We start from the raw sequence: 19,623 nt of genomic DNA on the forward strand, positions 1-19,623 counted from the left end.
ACCCATTCCTTTCTCCTTTGTGATGCCAGCTCTGTCATTTGTACAGCTGAAACACAGGTCAGGAGCTCACTGGTCTGGCTGGAAACCAGTCTTCATAGGTCTTGTTCACTGCACAGCCACGTGAGTTTTGAAGCTGTGGCAGTAGAAGGGTGGAAATTGCAAAGGAGAGAGGAGGCTGCTTCTTTTGGAGAGTGCACAGTTTACAGAAGATTGTGAGACCACACGCAACTTTTCTTGATCATGATCTGTTTGCCAAGTGACTCTTGAATTTATTGCCAATTTCATCCAGACCTTACAGAGGGACAGGGGGTTTTGAAGGTGTGAAACCTCTACAAGTCCCATCTAAGTGCACAGAGGAAGAAGATGGATGCTGTCCTTGGTGGCAAAGCTACAGTCTGCACGGCCAGTTCTGGCTAGTGCATGAGTTGGCCAGCCAGCCTGTGCCCGGCGGGCAGCCAGGACCCATATGCATAGCTCAGGACCCATCCACAGCAGGTACTGCCTTGTGCCCATGCAGTAACTCGTGGAGGGAGACACAGTGATGACATTGGCTTTTATAGGTGGAATGGAGGTCACACAGCATGTGAAGGGTTTTGGTGGTGATTATGTATCAATCATGATTGAGCTCCTGGCTTATGAAACAGCTTATTGGTATTTTTTATGAGCTTGGTGACTAAGGAAGGTTAAAAGAAGAATGGGAACAAAAGAGGGTATTTAAAGTGATTTGTTTTCCTCAGTGATTTCTTTTCACTTCAGTTTTACCTGGTGTAAGCATTCTTTCATTGTTTTGTGTTTTTTGTTTTTCCTTGCCTACAGCAGGGCTTTTTAAAGAAGCCTTTAAAACTTGTGAAGTTTTGCATAAAGTTTCAATCTGTTTCCTGTGAATCACACAGTTTAACAAAGGAGATTCAGAACTTGAACTGAAAAGCTTAGCAAATCTCAGTAAATAGTCACACTGAGTTTGTCATTAAGTACATGTATGCAAGGGTCTTGCTCCTGAGAAGAGTATTTGGGCTAGGGATGCTAAAACTAAAAAAGTCCTGCCTTTAGCCAGTGAGCCTAAGCTCCATAACAACACATCCCTTTACAGTGTAATGTCATCTTCCAGAATGACAAGGAATCTCAACTCCAACACTTGGACTGGGCTTGGATCATAATTGGAATTGGGAATCCTCTGACTTTGAAATGATCACTTTTTAATTAAGGCAACTTAGATTTCTTACATTTAAGAATACATTTAAATTTTATTTGGACTATCAAGAACATAATCCTATTCACTGGAGTGAAGAACAGCTATCTTTTGCAAACCAAGTACTGGGGGAGGGCGGTGACTGGATGAGCATTACAGGCATATGGGAGATTTTTTTTTTTTGTGTTTCTGACTGCTAATGGCATATTAACTAATGCTAGTTCTGCTGATTTTCTTAGAGCGTGGTCATGGTTGTTTTCAGTGAGGATAAAAACAGAGACGAACAGCTGAAATACTGGAAGTATTGGCATTCTCGGCAGCACACGGCTAAGCAGAGGGTCCTGGACATTGGTGAGTGTAAGAGGATCTCTAGATGTTTCAGGGAAGACTGCGGGATGTGGAAAGCTCTGGTACCTTGCACAGGGATGTGGTGGACTGTATTGGCAATGGGTTCAAGGCTAGTACTACAGTTTTTAACAATGGCTCGTCCCTGTAGGACTGGGCTGTGGGGTTTGTGAGGCAGGATGTAGGCCGTGCAGAAGGGCTGGTCTCAGTAGTCACAAAGAAGGGCTGCCCCTTGCATGCATATTTAATTGTGTTTCACCTTCTGCTGCTGGGAAGTCATGGTCTGCACCTTCTCAGGAGTGGCGGAGTGTTTGTTTCCTGTAGTTTTTCAAAGGCTGATGCATTCTTTGATCCAGTAACAGTGGCAGCCTGCTTCAGTTTACGGTTAGCTAATCTGATGTGTAAGTGCAGCCTGAGAGTGGAGATGCCATCATTATAGTGATGGCAAAGGGGCCCACAGAACTCCTACACCCCCAGTTTTTGAGTCTTGTTGGTGTCAGAGAGAAGTTAGGGAGAAGTGAGCTCTGATGTGCCGTCATGAGAGATCTGCTCACCGTTCATCCCATATAAGGTATTTACAAGCCCATTTCAGCCACAGCTGCCTTATCTGCATGCTTGAGAGAGAGAAGGAACACATACCGCTGCTGAGGAGCCTGAAGTTGAGATCTGTGGGAGTGTCTAGACATCAAGCGCTTCTCCCCTCCCACGTGCAGTTTACCCATGCAGCCATCTGCAGTGGATTCAAGTCAAAGGAGTCGGCAAGACCAAAGCAGACAAAGTGTATCTTGTTTTGACCGCCTGAGGGAACCAAACCATTGAATGGCAGGAATGAGAGGGGGCAGAGAGGAGGAGGGAGAAAAAGCAGGGTTACTTGGAGAGAGCGATGCAGGACCTCAGGAGTGATTGATCAGGGAGTCAGTCCCTAAGTGGTCCTAGTCCTGCAGTGCTTTTTGACTTTGAAATGCTGCAGCTTCCATTGAGGCTGGCACTATCTAAGTGTATTTGGTTAAAGCAGCTTTTCCCGAATCTCTGTCTCTTGTTTTATCATTGTAGTTCTGGCTGAACTGTTTCCCCAACTTCTTTTTTTTCTTGTCGTTTTTGGTCTTTGTAGTGTTTAAGGCAGTAAAACCTCCACCCCAGACCAAATGACTCCTATCATGGCACGTTAAAAGAGCAAGTATGCCACGTCACAGCTATTTCTGAAGGCTGTCTGTTTTTTTATGCTAGTCTCTACAAGCTTCCAGTGTTAATGCTCATACCTTTGAAAGTATGTGCTGAGGAGCTCGTTCGACTGTAGTGCCAACACCCTCTGACTGCACTGCGCTTGTGGTGTACTGGCACATTTCAGTCCCCTTACCCAAATGAGTCAGCTTGTGAGGCATGCTCTGTACAGCAGTGCTCTGCAAAACAAGTGCTGTGCATGGGCTGCGTGTTTACCTGTGTTAAAGTGAATGTCTTTTGTGTTTCCATTCACTTGAGACGAAATGAGCCTGCACTGACTTCTGAGACACTCTGGTGCATATTCATTATTTGGCCTGCAAGCATGGGCAAAGACTGGTGTAGTAAGTCTTACTGGTACAGCACTCCCTGTCAGAGGGAAGAACTATAAGAGCACAGTTCACCTCAGCTTTTTCAGAAGAGAGATGTAAATGTTGCTCCGTAGTATTTTCTTGAGAACAACTGAAATAGGGCCTTAGCTCTTACCAGGTACAGTGCTTCTGAAGTGCATTTCATTTTCTTTGGGATGTACATTGTGGCTACATCTAGTGATCTAACTGAGCAGCTTCAGCCAAATTTTAAATTGGCCCTGCTTTGAGTGGAAGTAGAGTAGGATTTGAACCACAAAACCTCCAGGAGTCTCTTCCAAGCTAAATTATTGTGTGACTCTTTGAAGATTTCCCTTTACATTAAAAACTCAGATCCTTGAAGGGCTTCTGTAGGGGAATACTCGGTTGGTGTCCAGGCCCTGTGCAGTTAGTAGAGAGAATTAGGTGTCTATGAGGGAGATTAGCACATGCCTGAATACACCACGGAGAACCGTTTAAACAGGCAGTGAGAGAATCTTGCTAAGGGCAGGGGCGTATAACAGATTTGTCCCATCTTCGGGGGATGGTCTGTCCGTCTGCTGGTAGCCCCACGTCTCTAATATTTTCGATTTCAGTCTGACTCTCAACAGTATATAAAGAGTGAATCATGTATTTGGGTCCTTTAAAACTGTCTGTGAATAGCCGTAAATCTGTGTAACCTGTTTCATAGATGTTAAAATCATTAATTTTATTTTAACTTTATGTTTGTAGCATATGTTTAATATCTATGAATCTTTTTTAATTGTTTATGAATTCTAATTTAGAGCATGTCTTGGTCCTTAGGAGACAGAGAGTCAACATGAATTTTGGATATTCTAGTTCTGAGGTCCAACTACTCATCTTTCAGATAAGGGTGATGATCCTGCTTGTGCTCCTACCCTGGTGGCACAGGTCTGTCTGTTTGCCCTCTGCCCTGCAATTATATTCTGGAGAGCAGAGGAAATAGAGTGACTTGTTCCCTCTCTCCAGACTTGCAGAGGTCACTGCTTTAATTTGTTTTGTGTACTGTCTGGTGCACCTTCTGGGAGGCAGGATGGTTGAATGGATTTGATGCAGTGCTGAGTCTGAAGGTGCACTGATATTGATAGGATAAGCACATACCTGTGTGTAAGCAAGTCTTTAGTGCTTGAGGAGTAAACATGGAGACTTTACACTTACTAAGCAAGAAGGAAAGTTGTTTTCCAGAATTTAGGCTATCTGCTGTTGTGGATTTTTCTGAAGAAGAAGACACTTTCACTGCTTCTAGCAGGAGTTGGGGGGAGAAAAAAAAAAAGCTGACTTTTCCATAGTGCTGTGACATTGGATCACTAGCCTTTTATTTTAAAATAATGTCAAATAAAGAATACAATATTAGGTCACAGTAAAAATTATTTAGAATCATTACCATAATTTGACAAATACTGGAACAGGTTCAAACATGGACTTAAGGAGAGGATGTGGAAGCTTTGGATTAGTGTTATTTGTGCTCCAGAGTCTTGCCCATATGTTTTTTTTTGCAGGTTAGTTTGTATTATTTATGTGCACAATACAAAAAATTATTACCATGGTATGTAATGCATGCAAATTATTAGTGTTTATGCCAAAATTTGCCATTGTTTAATATGCAGTTTACCTAAAAGAGGAAATAATTCCTGTAAAGTAATTTTCTTGCATATTGAAGAACCCAAATTTTCTGTTAGCTCACAGCAGCAGAAGAGGAAAGTCTGTAGTCATACTAACAACTTTCAAATATCCTTGGATGCAAATGCTATCTTAATCAACTGAGGTTCCTTAACTATCTGTAAATTGAGGGGAATAGGATGCACTTCTGCTTTTCATCAGCATGTCGAAGAGACACTCGAGATTCGTGTATGGCAATTAAAGCAGCAGAGGCATGTGTTGGGGAAAGGGAAGGGCTGGTAGGATGTGAGGTTCTGACAGCCTTTTAGGAGAAGAAAACATGTGTTTTTACAAGACATCTTGTTCATGTCTCTCCAAAGTGCACCTACACAGCACGCCCATATGCAGCAGTCAGTTGCATGAGGCACTTTCTGGTGAATCATAAATTTAAGGGGTGGGTGGATGTGTGCACATGCATATTAAACTACTTCTGTGTCTTCTAATTCCTCTCATTTGCATTCCCCCACTGAATTCAGATAGTGAAGCCAATGACTTCAGTTAGAAAGGAGATCTGAGTTCACGATGGGAATGCAAAGCCTGCCTGCTCTCAAACACCATATTCACTTGCTTCAAAACACTGAATTTTTGTATCCAAAATCATTCATATATCCCTGGCAGACAATTTCACTTGCCCAGTGAAATTCCAGCGTCCCTGCATTTCCGATGAAAGAAAAGTGTACTGCTTGCACATCTCAAATGTTAAATAGTTCTCCTTGCAGCAATGATTTTGTTATAATTGGTTTAAAACAGTTATTACCTAGAAATTATTTTTTTAGAAACCAACCGTTTATTTTTAGAAGGGCGAAGGAAATTAATATTGAAACCATTTGGGTGTCTCATTTGTAGAGTACAAAAACATTCTCTTTCTATAACTGATTACGAAGCTAAAGAATCAGTGTGCTTCTGAAGTGCAGATTTGGGCAAACATTAGATCAAGATTGCTGCATGATATAATCTCAGCTCTCTGGCACAAGTCCAGTTACAGCCCTTGAGGGATTCTAAGGAAGTGTCTATGTCCCAGAGAAAGTTGATGCATTTGCCTGAACAGTCTGGAAGTTCCTATAATCAAACAGATATTACCTCCTTACAAACCTGGTCTTTCTCTTGTTCTGTCACCAAAAAGAAAAAAATGTGTTAAACCAGTTGGAAAAGGAACAGAAAAAGAGGGATTGTGCTCCTTTTTGTGAGACCTGGAAGTTGTTTTACGTGGTTTTCTCCCCTTACTGTTTTGTTTTTGTTCTTCCTCCCTCTTACTTTGTGTTCCTTCTGAAATGCTTGCTTAATGATAATATTAACAGCCCTTTGGAAAGAAATAAGAAGAGGGTGCAGATTTTGTAGTCAGACAATTTAAAAATACTTTGTTTGCTATATTAGTATCATACACACGTTGGAGAAAGCACCTTTGTGGTTTTGCTTCTTTGTTGCGTTTTTGTTGGTTGTGGGTTTTTGTTTAGGTTTGGTTTGTTTTTTCTTTAAATAGAAAGCCAGCCTGGGAAAGCTGAAATGGCTGGGCAAGAAATGGGCACTACTGATTATTTCCTGCAACTCTTAGCATTTTAGAAAGCTTCTTTAGGATTTACCTTCATGTTCATTACTTCTGTCAAGATTTGAACAGTCCCTTTACATGTTTCAAAGGCGCTTAGTTAATTTTCCAGTTTTGGTCCTTCCTTGGCCAGGCTGATGAATGCACCTGCTTATTCCCACTACAGTCACACTGATTCCTTTTTGAGGGCAAGCAATATTTTGCAAGAGCACTAGCTGATGTTGTACTATGCATAAGATTCAAGCTGCAGTATATTACCTCTTTGCAATTAAGTTTGTTAATGGTTCAACATAAACAACAAGACTGTTTTGATGCATTAGACAACCTTTTTCATGAGTTTTTTATTTGTTATTTTTTACAGCTGATTACAAGGAGAGTTTTAATACCATTGGGAATATTGAAGAGATTGCTTTCAATGCTGTGTCCTTTACTTGGGATGTCAATGAGGAGGCAAAGGTGAGGAAAAGCCAATGCAGGTGGTATCCCTTTATAAGTACCATCCATCCTTAGTCACTGTTGCTGCTCTTTCCTTTTTAACAAGTAGTAATAAGGGTAAGTGGAGGTGAGTGAGCTCAGTCTCTGCAAAGCCAGGCAAATCATGGTCTTTCCCTGACCCCAGGTGTTCTGGCCAGGCGGTGTGTAACAGCTGTCAGGATGATACTGCAGTGACACCTGTATGACTGACAAGTAGAGAGGTACTTCTGAGGAAAGCCTGCAGGGCTCTCACAGTCTAGTTTCTTCTTGTGGCCTCTCAGTGATTTTCCATTTAAAATATGCCCAGCCTGAGAAACTGTGAAAGTTACTTGTGAAGTCAGTGTAGGATGTGAGGTGAATGTTTTCATTCTCTAAATTCCTATTTACAGTTTCTTCTTCTCTACTATTAACATCTCCAATAATCAATGTACTATAGGCTATACTGTGCCTTCCCTTATGTTGGTGCCATTTTTTTTATAGTGTTACACAGACTGTTTTTGCAATTGGGAATGAACATGTCTTGAAGGACTGTTTTAGAGGACTGGTGCATTTTTATTTTTATTTTTATTTTTTTTAATGATCAGGCACCCTAGACATGGTTTTACTTTTGGGGACATGCCTGCTACAGTGGACCTATAAACTGGGACAGCAGAGAGCTTTAGCAAGTTTCTTGTAGATCAGGTTATCGAAAGGGTGGCACAATTTTTCAGTTGCATGGACTACTGCAGAAATGAAAAGCTGCCGGCAGTTCTGAGAAGAAATTGGCCCCTGAAAGGCAAACAACAAGGGAAATGGCCTGTGTACTATGAGCGGGGGTAAAGCAGGACTCTCAGGGTTGTAGAAAGAATAAACAGCAAATAATGGTGAGCTTAACAAACTCCTGATACTGTTCTCATGTTGAACACAAATTGACAAATGTTAAGGTAATGCTAAGGATTTTTCAAATACAGACACATCATGCTCATTTCCCTACTGCATTTCTAACAGAGCCTTAGAGAGATACTGTCAAGTGAGTGAGTACTGTGAGAGACTGCACTGAGCATGGGATGGTGGCATTAACACTCACTGTCCTGACTTGCTGACTGAAGGTGCTGAGCTTTGTAGCAACAGGGATTTCCATCTCTGACGCACATTTTACAAGAACAGAGTGCTAAAGGAAGACAGTAGTTCTGAAAACTGCCTAGCTCTTTCAAAAGCTGGCCTTGGTAAACAGAGTTGTACTTAGTCCAGTTGCTAATGGTGCTATATTTACTCATGTAATGATTACATTCTCACTGCCCAGAGATTCCCCTATTATGTGATTCCCTTTCAAAATACAGCATTATGTTGTCCTCTGTAGTCACAACAGATGCCCCTTGTGTGTGTGTGTGATGGTTACACAAGCAAACACAGGTTTGGGATCTCCAGCATGACAGGCTTTCCCAAGGACCTTTACAGAATCACTGCTGGGGCCAGAGCATGGCAGTCTTGTCCCACCAGCAGCTGCCAATCCTGTTTCCAGGGCTGGCCATTGTAACACGCTTGCTTTTGCAGTGGCAAGCCAGGCTTAGCAAGACACTGTGTTGATCTAGGGGCAAGAAAGTTCCATCCACTAATGTCAGGGGTTATCCTCGGCCATTTTGTTGCAGTCTCAGACCATTCACATTGCTCCTGCCTTAGATGCCGGAATCTTAAGAACACAACTGTCACAATGATCACTGGAAATATAACATTGTAAGATTTTAAAATTATGACTCTCTTATTGTTGCTGGATTAAAAAAAAGTGTCAGGAGTGAAATTTAAGAAAGCCACTTGTATTTCTGCAGGAAGTAGCCATTAAAATGCAAATTGTCATATGCGTATTTATTTTGGAAAGTAGTTATCAAATGTCTGATCTTTTAGGAGCTTGAACTGCAAATGTATTGACAAAAGTAAGAGGATTCATAACATACTCTGGTATTGGACTGCCAAACATAAATCAGGTTGAACCTGAAAACTTATCACCATGCACCAAGGTTTTTCCCACCCCACACACGTGTACATGTGCCCACAAGCTTGGTCCTGTTGGAGAGTCTAATACAATAACCAGTAGCACTGGGTCTGGGGATTCCCATAGTATGCCCCTGTGGTGTTTGAAAGCTGTGGACTCTTGAGGCACATCACTGAAGGCTGTTTTTTTCTGCAGCAATTACCTCATCCAAAAAAGATGAAGAATTTCAAAGCCTAATTATAGACTCTCTTTTCTTAAGCTTTTTGAATGATGATCTTTCAACTGGCTCCATTGTTTCTGCTCAGTGTTGTTTTCCCTTTTTACCACAATTTCAAGATTAAAACTTAACCTCACAGGCACAAAGACCTTTCTCTTCTGAGTCAGACAAAAGCAGTACAGAGCAGTTCTTTCCAGGGCTTCAGAGATGTGATGTGATCAAGCATTCTACTGGCCCAGGAAGAAGTGAAGAAAATGGACTGTTTGTTGGAAGTGCACAGGGGAGGGATCTTGAAAAATCAAACAGAAGCAGCAGAAAACACCTAACCCAAAATCACCTAACCAAATATCCCTATCTCCCTTGGGACGCTAAATCCTGCATCTAGGAAGACTTATCTGGAGCATCAGATTTCTCATTTTCCTAATCCACCTGGAGGGCAGCTGATTTAAAGCCGGATTTCTCCCACCTGAGCAGAGCAGCACCCTCCTCCTGGAGGCCCTTCAGGATGGGCATAGCAGCATGGGTGTGACAGCCAGATCTGCCTGCTGAGGGTTTGTAAGGCAGCATCCAGCTGGATCTTATCTGGAAGAAACGGGCGTTCAAAGAGTGTAGGCAGAGGCCTCTCTTTGTCACCTCAGTAATGTGAAGGGAACTGGGGTGTTGGCACCAGCTCCCACTGCACAGCCCCCCGTGTTCTGACTGCTGCCCAACAGAAGAAGTCGGTGGAGAGGGACTCTTGTACAGCACAGTGAGCTGTGGAGTAATCTCGCCACTGCTTTCCGTGGCCTGAGGCAGCAGCAGCAAAGCCAGGAACAGCACTGCTGGCCTTCCTCGGCTTTGTTGGGTCGACTGCAGCAGTCCCCTTGGCGTCGGGCAGAGCAGGCCCCAGCCTGGCACGTCCTTCACTTTTCCCAGAGCACCATCCTCTTCTGCTGGGGCTTTGTCTAGAGGTCACCATGGGGCTTGTCATTCAGAGCGGGAAGTGAGAATGGAAAATGAGACAATGTAAAATGGGAACTGAGGGGAAGGGACTATGGCCATGTCAGCTTCTCCTGTATGTTTCTTTCAGACAAAAGTACTGTACAGTAAGGAAGCAGAGGCAGGAAGTGAAGAACACTTTTTGTACAGTCCGTCTTCATTTCACTCCCATATTTCTGTGTATAAATATGCAACATTTATGGAGACAAGGAGATTTATGGCAACAAGGAGGTTTGATGACTCCCTTTGGTTGAACCTGAATGCTATGTTTGGTATTTTTAAAGGAGAAAAGACAAGGAAACAAACAACAGTTAACAAGAACTGGCTGACTTTTTAACCATCTTTTAAAAGCCTTTTATGATATGCTAGAAGGTAGTTGCTTTGCTGTTGCCCTGCAGAAATTTTTGCTGCAGTATCTGGCTAGTTGACAAAAGTTCTGGTGGAGGCTTTTGATCAGAGAGCTCAACTTCATTTTTGGTAGACCTATATTTGCAGTCTTATTGCTGCTGACAGAAGTTCATTTGCAAGAAAGATAATTAAGAACTAGAACTCTCCTAATCAAAGGAGAATATCTTTGTCATAAATCTTACCAGCACTTTGAGATGTGCTTTCTCCCTGATTAATACTTCACTGATTTAAAATGGTTAGGATGATGTTACTTCAGAAAATACATTAATTGTACATTTTTAGGGAAAGTACTTTTTAATCTTAAATTCAAAGGTGTGACTTGAGTGAACAGTTGCTAAAGAAAAATGTCACCTTAAAGCAGACAAGAAATACTTCTCAGTGATATCAAGAAGTTACTGATTTCTGCTAAGCACTGCAACTTGGACATGCAGTAAACGGACATATTGGCAGTTAGGTTATTCAGGCAGGTGCTGGCACATGCTTTTTGGTGTCCACAGTAGCTGTGTGCTGTGCAGTTGTTGTGTATACTTGCATGCAATCATTGTCCTGTTATATTTAACTGAAAATGTAGATCTTTAATCCAAAGCGTGCTGAAGCCTCTGGGAACCTTTCCAGTTATTTAATGAGTTTTGGCATAGCCTGTACAGTAATAAGCTGTTTTCAGTAAGTGAGTGATGTGCAGGATTAGGTTCTTAGATATTGTGGGCTAGACTGAGCTACCGATTCCAGTGGGTAGAATGGTAAAATCCAGCTTATAGAGCAGCACAGTCTCTAGCAGTGATTTGTATTGTGACAATACATATTTCTTTAACATTGCTAGTGATACTTAGGACAGGTTTTGACTAGAAGAATTATTTTGTTCATTCGTAATTATTCGTCCTTCCTAAGCCACATCAAATTTAAATTAATTAGGGAGGAAATTAACATTTTCTCTGTTCTTAAAATGTAAAGATTTGGGGAAAATGTACTTAATTTTGGAGACTTAGTACCAGAAATTATGTAGGATTAGACTTGGCAGCTGCTTTAATGTCTGTGTGTGCAAGTGTGCATATATATATTTTATGTGTATGTGTGTGCCAGGCATGCATACACACGTGTATATTAAAGAAGAGTTAACCTGTGATAAAAATAATATTGAATTTTCAGTGTATACAAACGACTTGTTAAGTATGCATCTGGGATTCAAGGCAAATGGCATTTTTATGTAGTTGCCGGGGTGTGGTGTGGGTTGAGGAAGCTTCAAAGAGTAGTGTAAACATTTGCTAGAGACATTTGTATTGAAATAAAACAAAGGTCTTACCTTTGTATGGGATTTATAAGGTAAACGGCTGGCAGGAGAAACTATAAAAACACACTTTCGGTGTATATGAGGAATTATGGGATTGATTTTAGTCGTTTAAGAGACAAGTAATTTAACTCTTTGTTGGCACAGCCTGGAGAGATGATCCCTTTTAAACCAGGATTTTGTGAAGACCCATCACCTAGGTGTAGATTCTGTGTATTGCCAGTATTCAGCAGAGAAATTGCTTTAAATTCCTCACTTTGTGCTGTAACACACTCTTCCCTCCCTTCTGCCCTGGGCTCTTTCTGGGATGATGTAAGCCAGAAATGTAAATAGCAATAAAAGGCTTATATTAGAAGTTTCGTAACTGTAGACTTTTAAAGTGTATAAGCTGAGAGACCACAGCAGGAATCATGTTGGCTGGATTAAATGATGAAAGGGGAAATGCATTTCTGAGCCTTGTATTCTCTTAAGGCAGGTTACTGTGTTTGTGTCTTGTACATCACTAATTATGCTGCAATGTTTAACAAACAGTCAGTAATTCAGATAATAACAGCTACACTGTGGAGGAGCACCTTCCCTGAAAGAGAGAATGCTTTTTTTAGACATGCTTTATAACAAACAGAAGAGTTGTTGTTATCTTAGGCCACTTTTGAAACTTTCTCAGGCATCAAATGTTTCTCCAAATTGGTTTTTCATTGCCAATGGCATGCCTGAGCTGGAGACTAGATGGGTGGAATTCTGTCATTAATTGCTCTAATCTAAAATATGCTGACATTGAAAAAAAAAAAAATAAAAAAAGGCATCACTATAACAACAACTCAAATATGTTCCCGATAGCAAAACACTACTAAAATACAGTTTGCACAGGAAAAAAAGTTTGTAAATCCATTCAGGTCCAGCCATAGTCACATCTGTTAAAGTACTTCCAACTTAAGTTTAGACAGGGCCCTGGGGAAAAAAAAGCAGTGATTTCTACTCCTGCTACTGTCCTTTCTACTTAACACTGCATTGTCTAATGATGTAACTCTGCTATACAAGAAACCAGAGTAAGGAGGATCTTAAACCTGGGTTAAGATCTTCCAAGAGAAGTAGAGCAGGACTTCATCTTTTTGTGGCTGCCCATGGGGTTGTTTTGTGAGAGTTTTTTTTTTTTTGTGAGGGTTGTTTTACTGAGCGTGGGAGTACCTGCATTACGGGCAGGAGAGGAGGAGGGTGGTAACGGGGATGTGGGCAGGCTGGTGAAGTCGTCGCTGCTCAGAGCAGGCCCTGTTCCTCAGCCACTGCTCCTGGCTAACAGCGGCCTCTGCTCAGAGCAGAGTGGAGAGGACTGTCCAGATGGTTCCCCGGGTCCTGTTTGCTACAGCAGCCTGCTGTGTGGCTCCATTTAATTTGGACACCCCCCCCCTCCCCATGTTTTCCAGATCCAAAGTCAGTGTTGTGCTTTACAGGAAAGCTTATAGAAGATTATGTGGAGACAGAAAATTTTCCCAAAAATAAATTATCTGTGTTAATACTAAACAGTCTGTCAGTATGTGAGGTGCAAATGATTTGACAGAAAGTGTAGTATGCTGCACGTGAACATAGAGTGATTGCTCCTCAGAGAGATCCTGATGTATTGCACTGTCAGAACAAGGATATTGAATCTTAGAGCATCAGTCTGTTATTCACGATGAATAATCTGTTATTGCTGTATGGGGACTCTTGAAATGATAAAGTCTGTCTTCCCCAGCTACTCCTACCACTCTCTGTGTTTCTGGAAGCAGTGGAAGAGATGACACAAAGTGTATGTAGCTGGTTAAGGTGGGACAAGGTCTTTTTTTATTTCTCCACTGAGTGTGGAGCAAATGTGGTAGATGCAGAAACTGCTGGGTCGATGCAAAGCCTGTATGTCCCCTCTCAAATTTCAGTGTACAGTTTAGAAAAATTCCTGTGCAGAAGTACGGGCTAAACTACAGCAAGACCAGATTCTGGTTTATGCCAGACCTCATTCCACTGCTCTGTTCACACACAATTTAAAACATTGCCTGACACTAAAGGAGTCTGAAGGCAAATGAAAATTCAGGCCGATATGTTTCAGAAGCATAAGCACCCTTATCCACACTTACCTTTGGAGCTGGAGAAGACCAAGTTGTAATTTGAAACAGAAATAACACTATCAGCTTCAAAATCAGAGTTTCACCCAGGGCCCTTCCCCACCTCCCTCCTCTCTCCGCAGTTAAAGTTCAACTATTTCATTTGTAAATGCAGCTCTGTGATACAATCAGCAGCATAAATGCGGAGGGGCCATTAACTCGGTCAGGCAAACAAGCTGCTCTGGCTCCAGCATAAAAAAACCTTACTGTAATGTTACCTTCTGCCATTAGGGTAAAGTGTCCCCTCACCAGCCCTACCGGAGCCCTTCTTTCTTCTCAGCTGCCTTTCTCTTAGGGATCTTGCAGTTGGGCCACTCAGCTGTTTTTTCCCCTGCTTGTGTACTGGGGAGAAGTTCCTTCATGCTCTCCCTTCCTGAATCCTCCCAGCCCCCAGGGGCCTGCTGGCCTCTCTTCTGCATGTTGAGGTGGGCATCAGGTCCCTTTGAGAGACCCTGCAGATCTCTATCTGAGTGTGCTCAGAGTGTGCTGAAGCAGGTTTCACATCACCCTGGCTCAGGAAACATGTACTGGTGATTTTCTCTGTCCTTTTCCTTAGTTCACAGTTTAATTTTTTTTTTTGTCTGGTTGGGTCTTTTTTTTTTTTTTTTTGTGTGTGTGTGTGTGTTTTTTTGGTTTTTTTAATGGAGGAAAAGTTAAAAGTAGGATCAGGTTAATATATAATTGGCCTAAATTACTATGTAAGGCACATATTCCTCCATGGGAAGAACAATTGGATTTTTAATCCAGTTTGATCTCTCAAGTTTCATGCACACTATCCTGACTGAAAGATAGCAGTGGTATTTCAGTTCACAGTGGTTGCTTTGCATCAGAGTAGTCCTTGGGAGGCTTGGTGGTGGAACCCCCTTCTCCCTGGTCCTGTACAAATACATGGTAGATGAGATGCACAGTACCAATGGGGATTAGAGGGCAGGAGGTGACTACTAACAGACATATGTAGATGTAGAAAGAAAGCACAAGAGAGGTTTCAGAAGGAAAGGCAGGCAGGGGTTGCCAAGAACCAAGGGCAGTGTCAAGTTGTGTGGATGCTACCTGGCAAAGGTGACTTTTGAGAGGAGGTAGAGTGCAGTTTTATAAATGTTTGAGAAACTCCTTCCCAGTTTGAAAGACAGTGAGATGCATTTTAAAAATTGAACGAAAGACAGTGAAGGACCTTTAAAGTGAATATCAGGAGTATCTGTTGATGGGATGGAGGAAGTGGTATTGCTGATGAGAGCAAGAAGAAAATTTGTAAAATCAAAGAAAGGGTAGGACTTATCTTTGGCTACACTGAATCTAAATTGTGAGCTGTCAGAAGAACATGCCAGACTGAAAGACAGCGGGAAAGGAACAATGCAAGATGGTCTTGTTATGTCTGTATTAACAAATAGTGCAAACATACTGAGCAGGTTTGTGGAGTGAAACAAGTTAGGGCTAAAGATCTGGCATCCACGTGAGACACATTTTAGGAGGTTTTATCTCAGATTATCTTCAGTCAGTTCCCACAGACTGAGCAACCCTTAGCAGCTGGAGTATGTGAGGTGTGCTCCTAGAACACATCTTCTGGTCTGACTCTTCCAAAATGAATTCAGCTTATGCACTCTGTGCTCTCTGTTGTGAACTAAAGCACAGTAGGTTGGGACAGTCAAATGATTCACTTCAAGTGTGAGCTCTTGATCCAAACCAAAGCCTTAAGAATTTGTCCTTCTTCCCAGCATGGGAGCATTCTTGCTGGACTCAGGACAGAAGTGGAGAATTAACTGTGAATTGCCAGAGTGTGGATCATAGCTGATTTTTTTTTTTTTTTTTTCGGAGGGGTGGGGTGGGGTGGTATCTGCTTTTATTTCCCATTTGTTGTCATGTGTTTCTAGAAGTTAATTAATTGTTTCCACCAGTTTGAAAAAGTATTCTCTCTGGCACACAGATTTTCATCACAGTGAACTGCTTGAGCACAGACTTCTCCTCCCAAAAAGGAGTAAAAGGGCTTCCTTTGATGATTCAGATTGATACGTACAGCTACAACAACCGCAGCAATAAACCCATCCACCGAGCCTACTGCCAGATCAAGGTGTTTTGTGACAAGGTGAGTGGAAAGCACAATTACCATGGACAGAGGAAGAATCTTGTGTGGATGGTTGATTATCACTGTGTTTTAGACCTAATTAAATGTTTTTTCTTTTCCTAAAGGTTTGATAGACTTTGAATCAGCTATATCATAAATCTATCAGATTATGATGTAATTATTTAACTGCTTTGCAGCCTTTCTGGCCCAAATTCCTCATCTTATGATCAATAGTTGGACTGCTTAAGGACAACATGTTATAGGTCATGATACAGGAATATCAAAAAAGTCAAAGATCGCCACTTGGAAAGTCAGTGCTGACCATAGGCTTACACAAGTGCCAATCTGATGTTACTCTTTCTGTCTCCAACAGCCAGGATAGGTAATGTGAACACTTCATAGAGAGTTCTCTGACAGAGAAATGTACCTTTCAGAAAAACTTGGTGACCTCTCATTTATGATACAGTGGAAAACACTGACTCGCAGAGATGCAACTGATGTTTTTATCCCCTCACTTGATTACAAACTGTGATTTTGGAAGCTTCAATGAGACTTTTATGTCACTAGGATTTTCTTACTAAAAGTAAACTGCAAAAATACTTTAGCCATTCCCGTTGTGTTAACTATTATTTTTTTCATTTTTCTTTTTTCTTGCTCCTTCTTTTGCAAAATTTGCTTCCTTTGTGAGAATTGGTAAGGTTTTTCATCACCAAAACACAGATCATGCTTTAGTGACCCTAAACGGCATCATGGCCAGCTGTATGTTTTGCTCAGAAATGTTATCTGAGTGAGACGTGTTATCTTGGTGATGATTCTTAGATGTGAGCATGACCATGTTTCAGTTGTGTTCAACACCTGCCAGCTGATGACTTTAACCCTGCTGGGAACATCTTCCAGGGGGGAGCTGATAGCTGGATCGGTCAAGGTTCAGGGATTCAGGAACCTACATCTATTTTAAGTGACTCAGAAATTTACCCAAATTAGTCTTGTCGTCTTACAGGTGGGAATAGAAAGACAAAAGGCCATGCCCCAGGCAAAATGTAGCATTAACTTTTTAATGGAAGGGTAAGAGTTCAACTATTCCAGCTCTCTGTGCTGCTGCTCCTTCCTCTTTTTCAGTTTGTTCCCTCGTTGCTGTCTTGACAACAGGATCTTGAAGGCTAATAAGTCAGTTGTGTTAGTGGAACAAAAACTTTGAAAGTAATGAATGTAAATGTATGCACTGAGGTCTTCCTACAGTCAAAATGTTATGCTTTTAATTGTAACTTTGAATGTCAAATATATAGAGAGTTGAAGCTACAGCTGGATGTTAAAAGCTCAGTAAATATCAAAGTAACAAGTTGTTTTCATCTACCTGTTTCTGAAAAGCAATTAGAAAAATCTAAATTGTTTTTAAAAAGGAAGGAAATTCAGAGCACAGACTCATCAAGGATGACCTGTAGACACAACTGGTGGGGATTTTGAATAATACATGTTCATTGCATCTGTTGGCTTAATTGGCACTTCAGATACCCAGACCAGAAAGCAGGAAATGGATGTTGAGTCTTTTAATCAAAATGTCTGAAAGTAGAAGAGATCACAGGGGTAGTTAAAGCGTTAGCTACATCAAAATTATATTCAGTGGGAACTGGAGGGCTCAAGGGTATTGATAATGGGATATGTGTCTGTATAATATAAATGTATACACGCACACAGAGCTTTTGGATTTGATGCAGGGCTGAAAATGAGTTGAATGAAAAATGAATGGAAATTATCAAGGTCAATTCACCTGACAGTTTGTGCTAATTGGCACTTGGAAAGAGACGGAGACCTGCTTCTCACCGCAGGCTGCTGGTTTGTCACGATGCTTTTGCCAGTAAATAAATAGTTGGGGAATTTCCACTTGCTGGTGGCACTGGGAGACTTGGTTGCGCTTGGAGGAAGGTAGCAGGTGAGGCTGGGTACCCTCCTCTTTCCAAGGCGCCAAAATAAACCCCCGGCCCTGGCTGAGGCGGTGCTAAATGGAGGGTCCTGGCTCAGCTTCTCCTGCAAGTCTGCGACTCGCCCTCTAGTGACAAATGCAGGGCGTGTTGCCTCGTTGGGAAGGGTGTGAGGCTGAGGCAGTAATGCCTACCTCTTCCTCCTGTTGATTAAAGATGTATTATGAGACCATTAAAATAAAAAAAAACAGCAAACATTTAATCATTTTTATACATTTTAAAAGTGTGAATTGCACCATTATGCCCCAATCTGGCAACCGCAAAGAGGGGCTGATGGGAAAAGTGCCTGATATAGATGAACTGCACAGTAAAATCCTCCCACTGAAGTACTGAAATGTATCTTAGTTTGACATGTTGAAGAAAAAAATGTTTCTGTGCCTGACAGTGTTCTTACAAATGTTTTTTTTTTTCTGCAGTAATGGTGCCTCTTTAGGACCAGTAGATATGTTTGTATGTTAACTTAGATAAATCACAGGTAGAGGTGTCTAGTTTTTTAAGAAAAACATTTGCTGATAAATAAATGTCCTCCAGCTCAAACACAGCACAGTTGTTCTGGAAAGAGTACCCCTGAAGAAATAAAACTGCATTTAGCTAAGTAGTACATATTGTATATCTTTTGGTATTTACTCAGTTGCTTAAATTTAGTATTCATTTACATATAAACTAGAGAGCAACATGAACACAGATCCAGTGTGGCTGCAAAGGTTGTAAGCATGTGCTTGCTCTCTATTAATTCTCCAATCTTTTGTCCCTGTTTATTTCCCAGTAGGCAATCTTCAGAGCAACTGTCAAAGTGCACATCTTGTTTTCTCAGTGCTAATTCTCTCTGCCCTTGCAGCCTTATTATCATGTGCAGATCACTGATGCTGCATTATGATAAGAGAATATAATTTTTATTCCTTAAGTAGGTTGTCAGGGAAACTTGCTACCAGGCCTATTTATATTTATACATTTATACTGCAAGATGCTTTAGCCACTGCATATGAAGGATCTGGGGATTCAGATATTTCAATTTTCTGTATGAGATTAACTTTGCTGAAAACAAGCAGCAGCATTTCACTTGGTAAATACCATAGCATTATTCCAAAAGAAAATAAATTAATTCTGTTTTCTTTACTCTGAAAAACTACATATTGTTTGGAATATATGCAGTTTCTGCCTTCTTGTCTTCAGTATGGATCATCATAAAGAAAATGGATTATCATAGGGTATTGAGGAACTCTAATTTCCTGTTAATCTTCAGCTTTAGAGAGAAGGCAGATGAAATCTATGGGCCTGTCCTGCAAGATGTGGAGCATTTTGGCCTTGAACTAGAAACAGATGTACACATGAGCTTCATAATGCTGATGGGAGTGGTCCTTACAATGGTACAGGCTTTGTTAGTCTGGAGCTAGAATGCAAGGCATAAACTTAAATTAATTGAAAAACTGGAAAACAAAAAAGTATTTTGAATCAGTTGAAATTCATAGGCTACATTTGGTTAGGAGCAGAGGTCCTTGTTGCAGTTATACAAAGTCCAGACATCAGTGAAAAAATTAAAAACTCAATTATTTGACCGGTCAGAGCCTCGTTTATAGTCCCCTCTGAGGGGGTTATTTCTTCTTCTGTCCTGAAGAGCTCCAAACACTGGCTCGTGAGATGGTGCACCTGTGAAAACTGTCCAGCAGAAATGCTCTGGTGTGCAAGAATCTTGTTGTGGACCGTTGTCTGGGCAGGGACACCAAGGAGGTGCATCGTGTGGGCGCAGCCGGCCGCATGCTGTGCCGGGGGCACCCCGGTGCCCCGCGCTCACCGGGGCCA

The 19,623-nt window shown here is 41.5% G+C and overlaps 1 protein-coding gene across 1 annotated transcript in view; it reads left to right on the top strand.

Annotated features, from left to right (window-relative positions):
- The window catches only part of GRHL2 (grainyhead-like 2 (Drosophila)), a gene marked incomplete at both ends in the record, with an annotated part of 31,764 nt that extends 12,574 nt beyond the window's left edge, over positions 1 to 19,190 (top strand). Inside the window, 5 exons of the mRNA XM_008940574.1 lie at positions 1,429 to 1,540; positions 6,684 to 6,778; positions 15,707 to 15,865; positions 16,845 to 16,909; positions 19,067 to 19,190. Of these exons, the coding sequence (XP_008938822.1) occupies positions 1,429 to 1,540; positions 6,684 to 6,778; positions 15,707 to 15,865; positions 16,845 to 16,909; positions 19,067 to 19,190 (555 nt within the window). The remainder of the gene's footprint in view (positions 1 to 1,428; positions 1,541 to 6,683; positions 6,779 to 15,706; positions 15,866 to 16,844; positions 16,910 to 19,066) is intronic.
- Positions 19,191 to 19,623: the final 433 nt, after the last annotated feature.

This window comes from Merops nubicus, unplaced genomic scaffold (genome assembly GCF_000691845.1).
Source record: "Merops nubicus isolate BGI_N331 unplaced genomic scaffold, ASM69184v1 scaffold27195, whole genome shotgun sequence".
NCBI classification, from domain to species: Eukaryota; Metazoa; Chordata; class Aves; order Coraciiformes; family Meropidae; genus Merops; species Merops nubicus.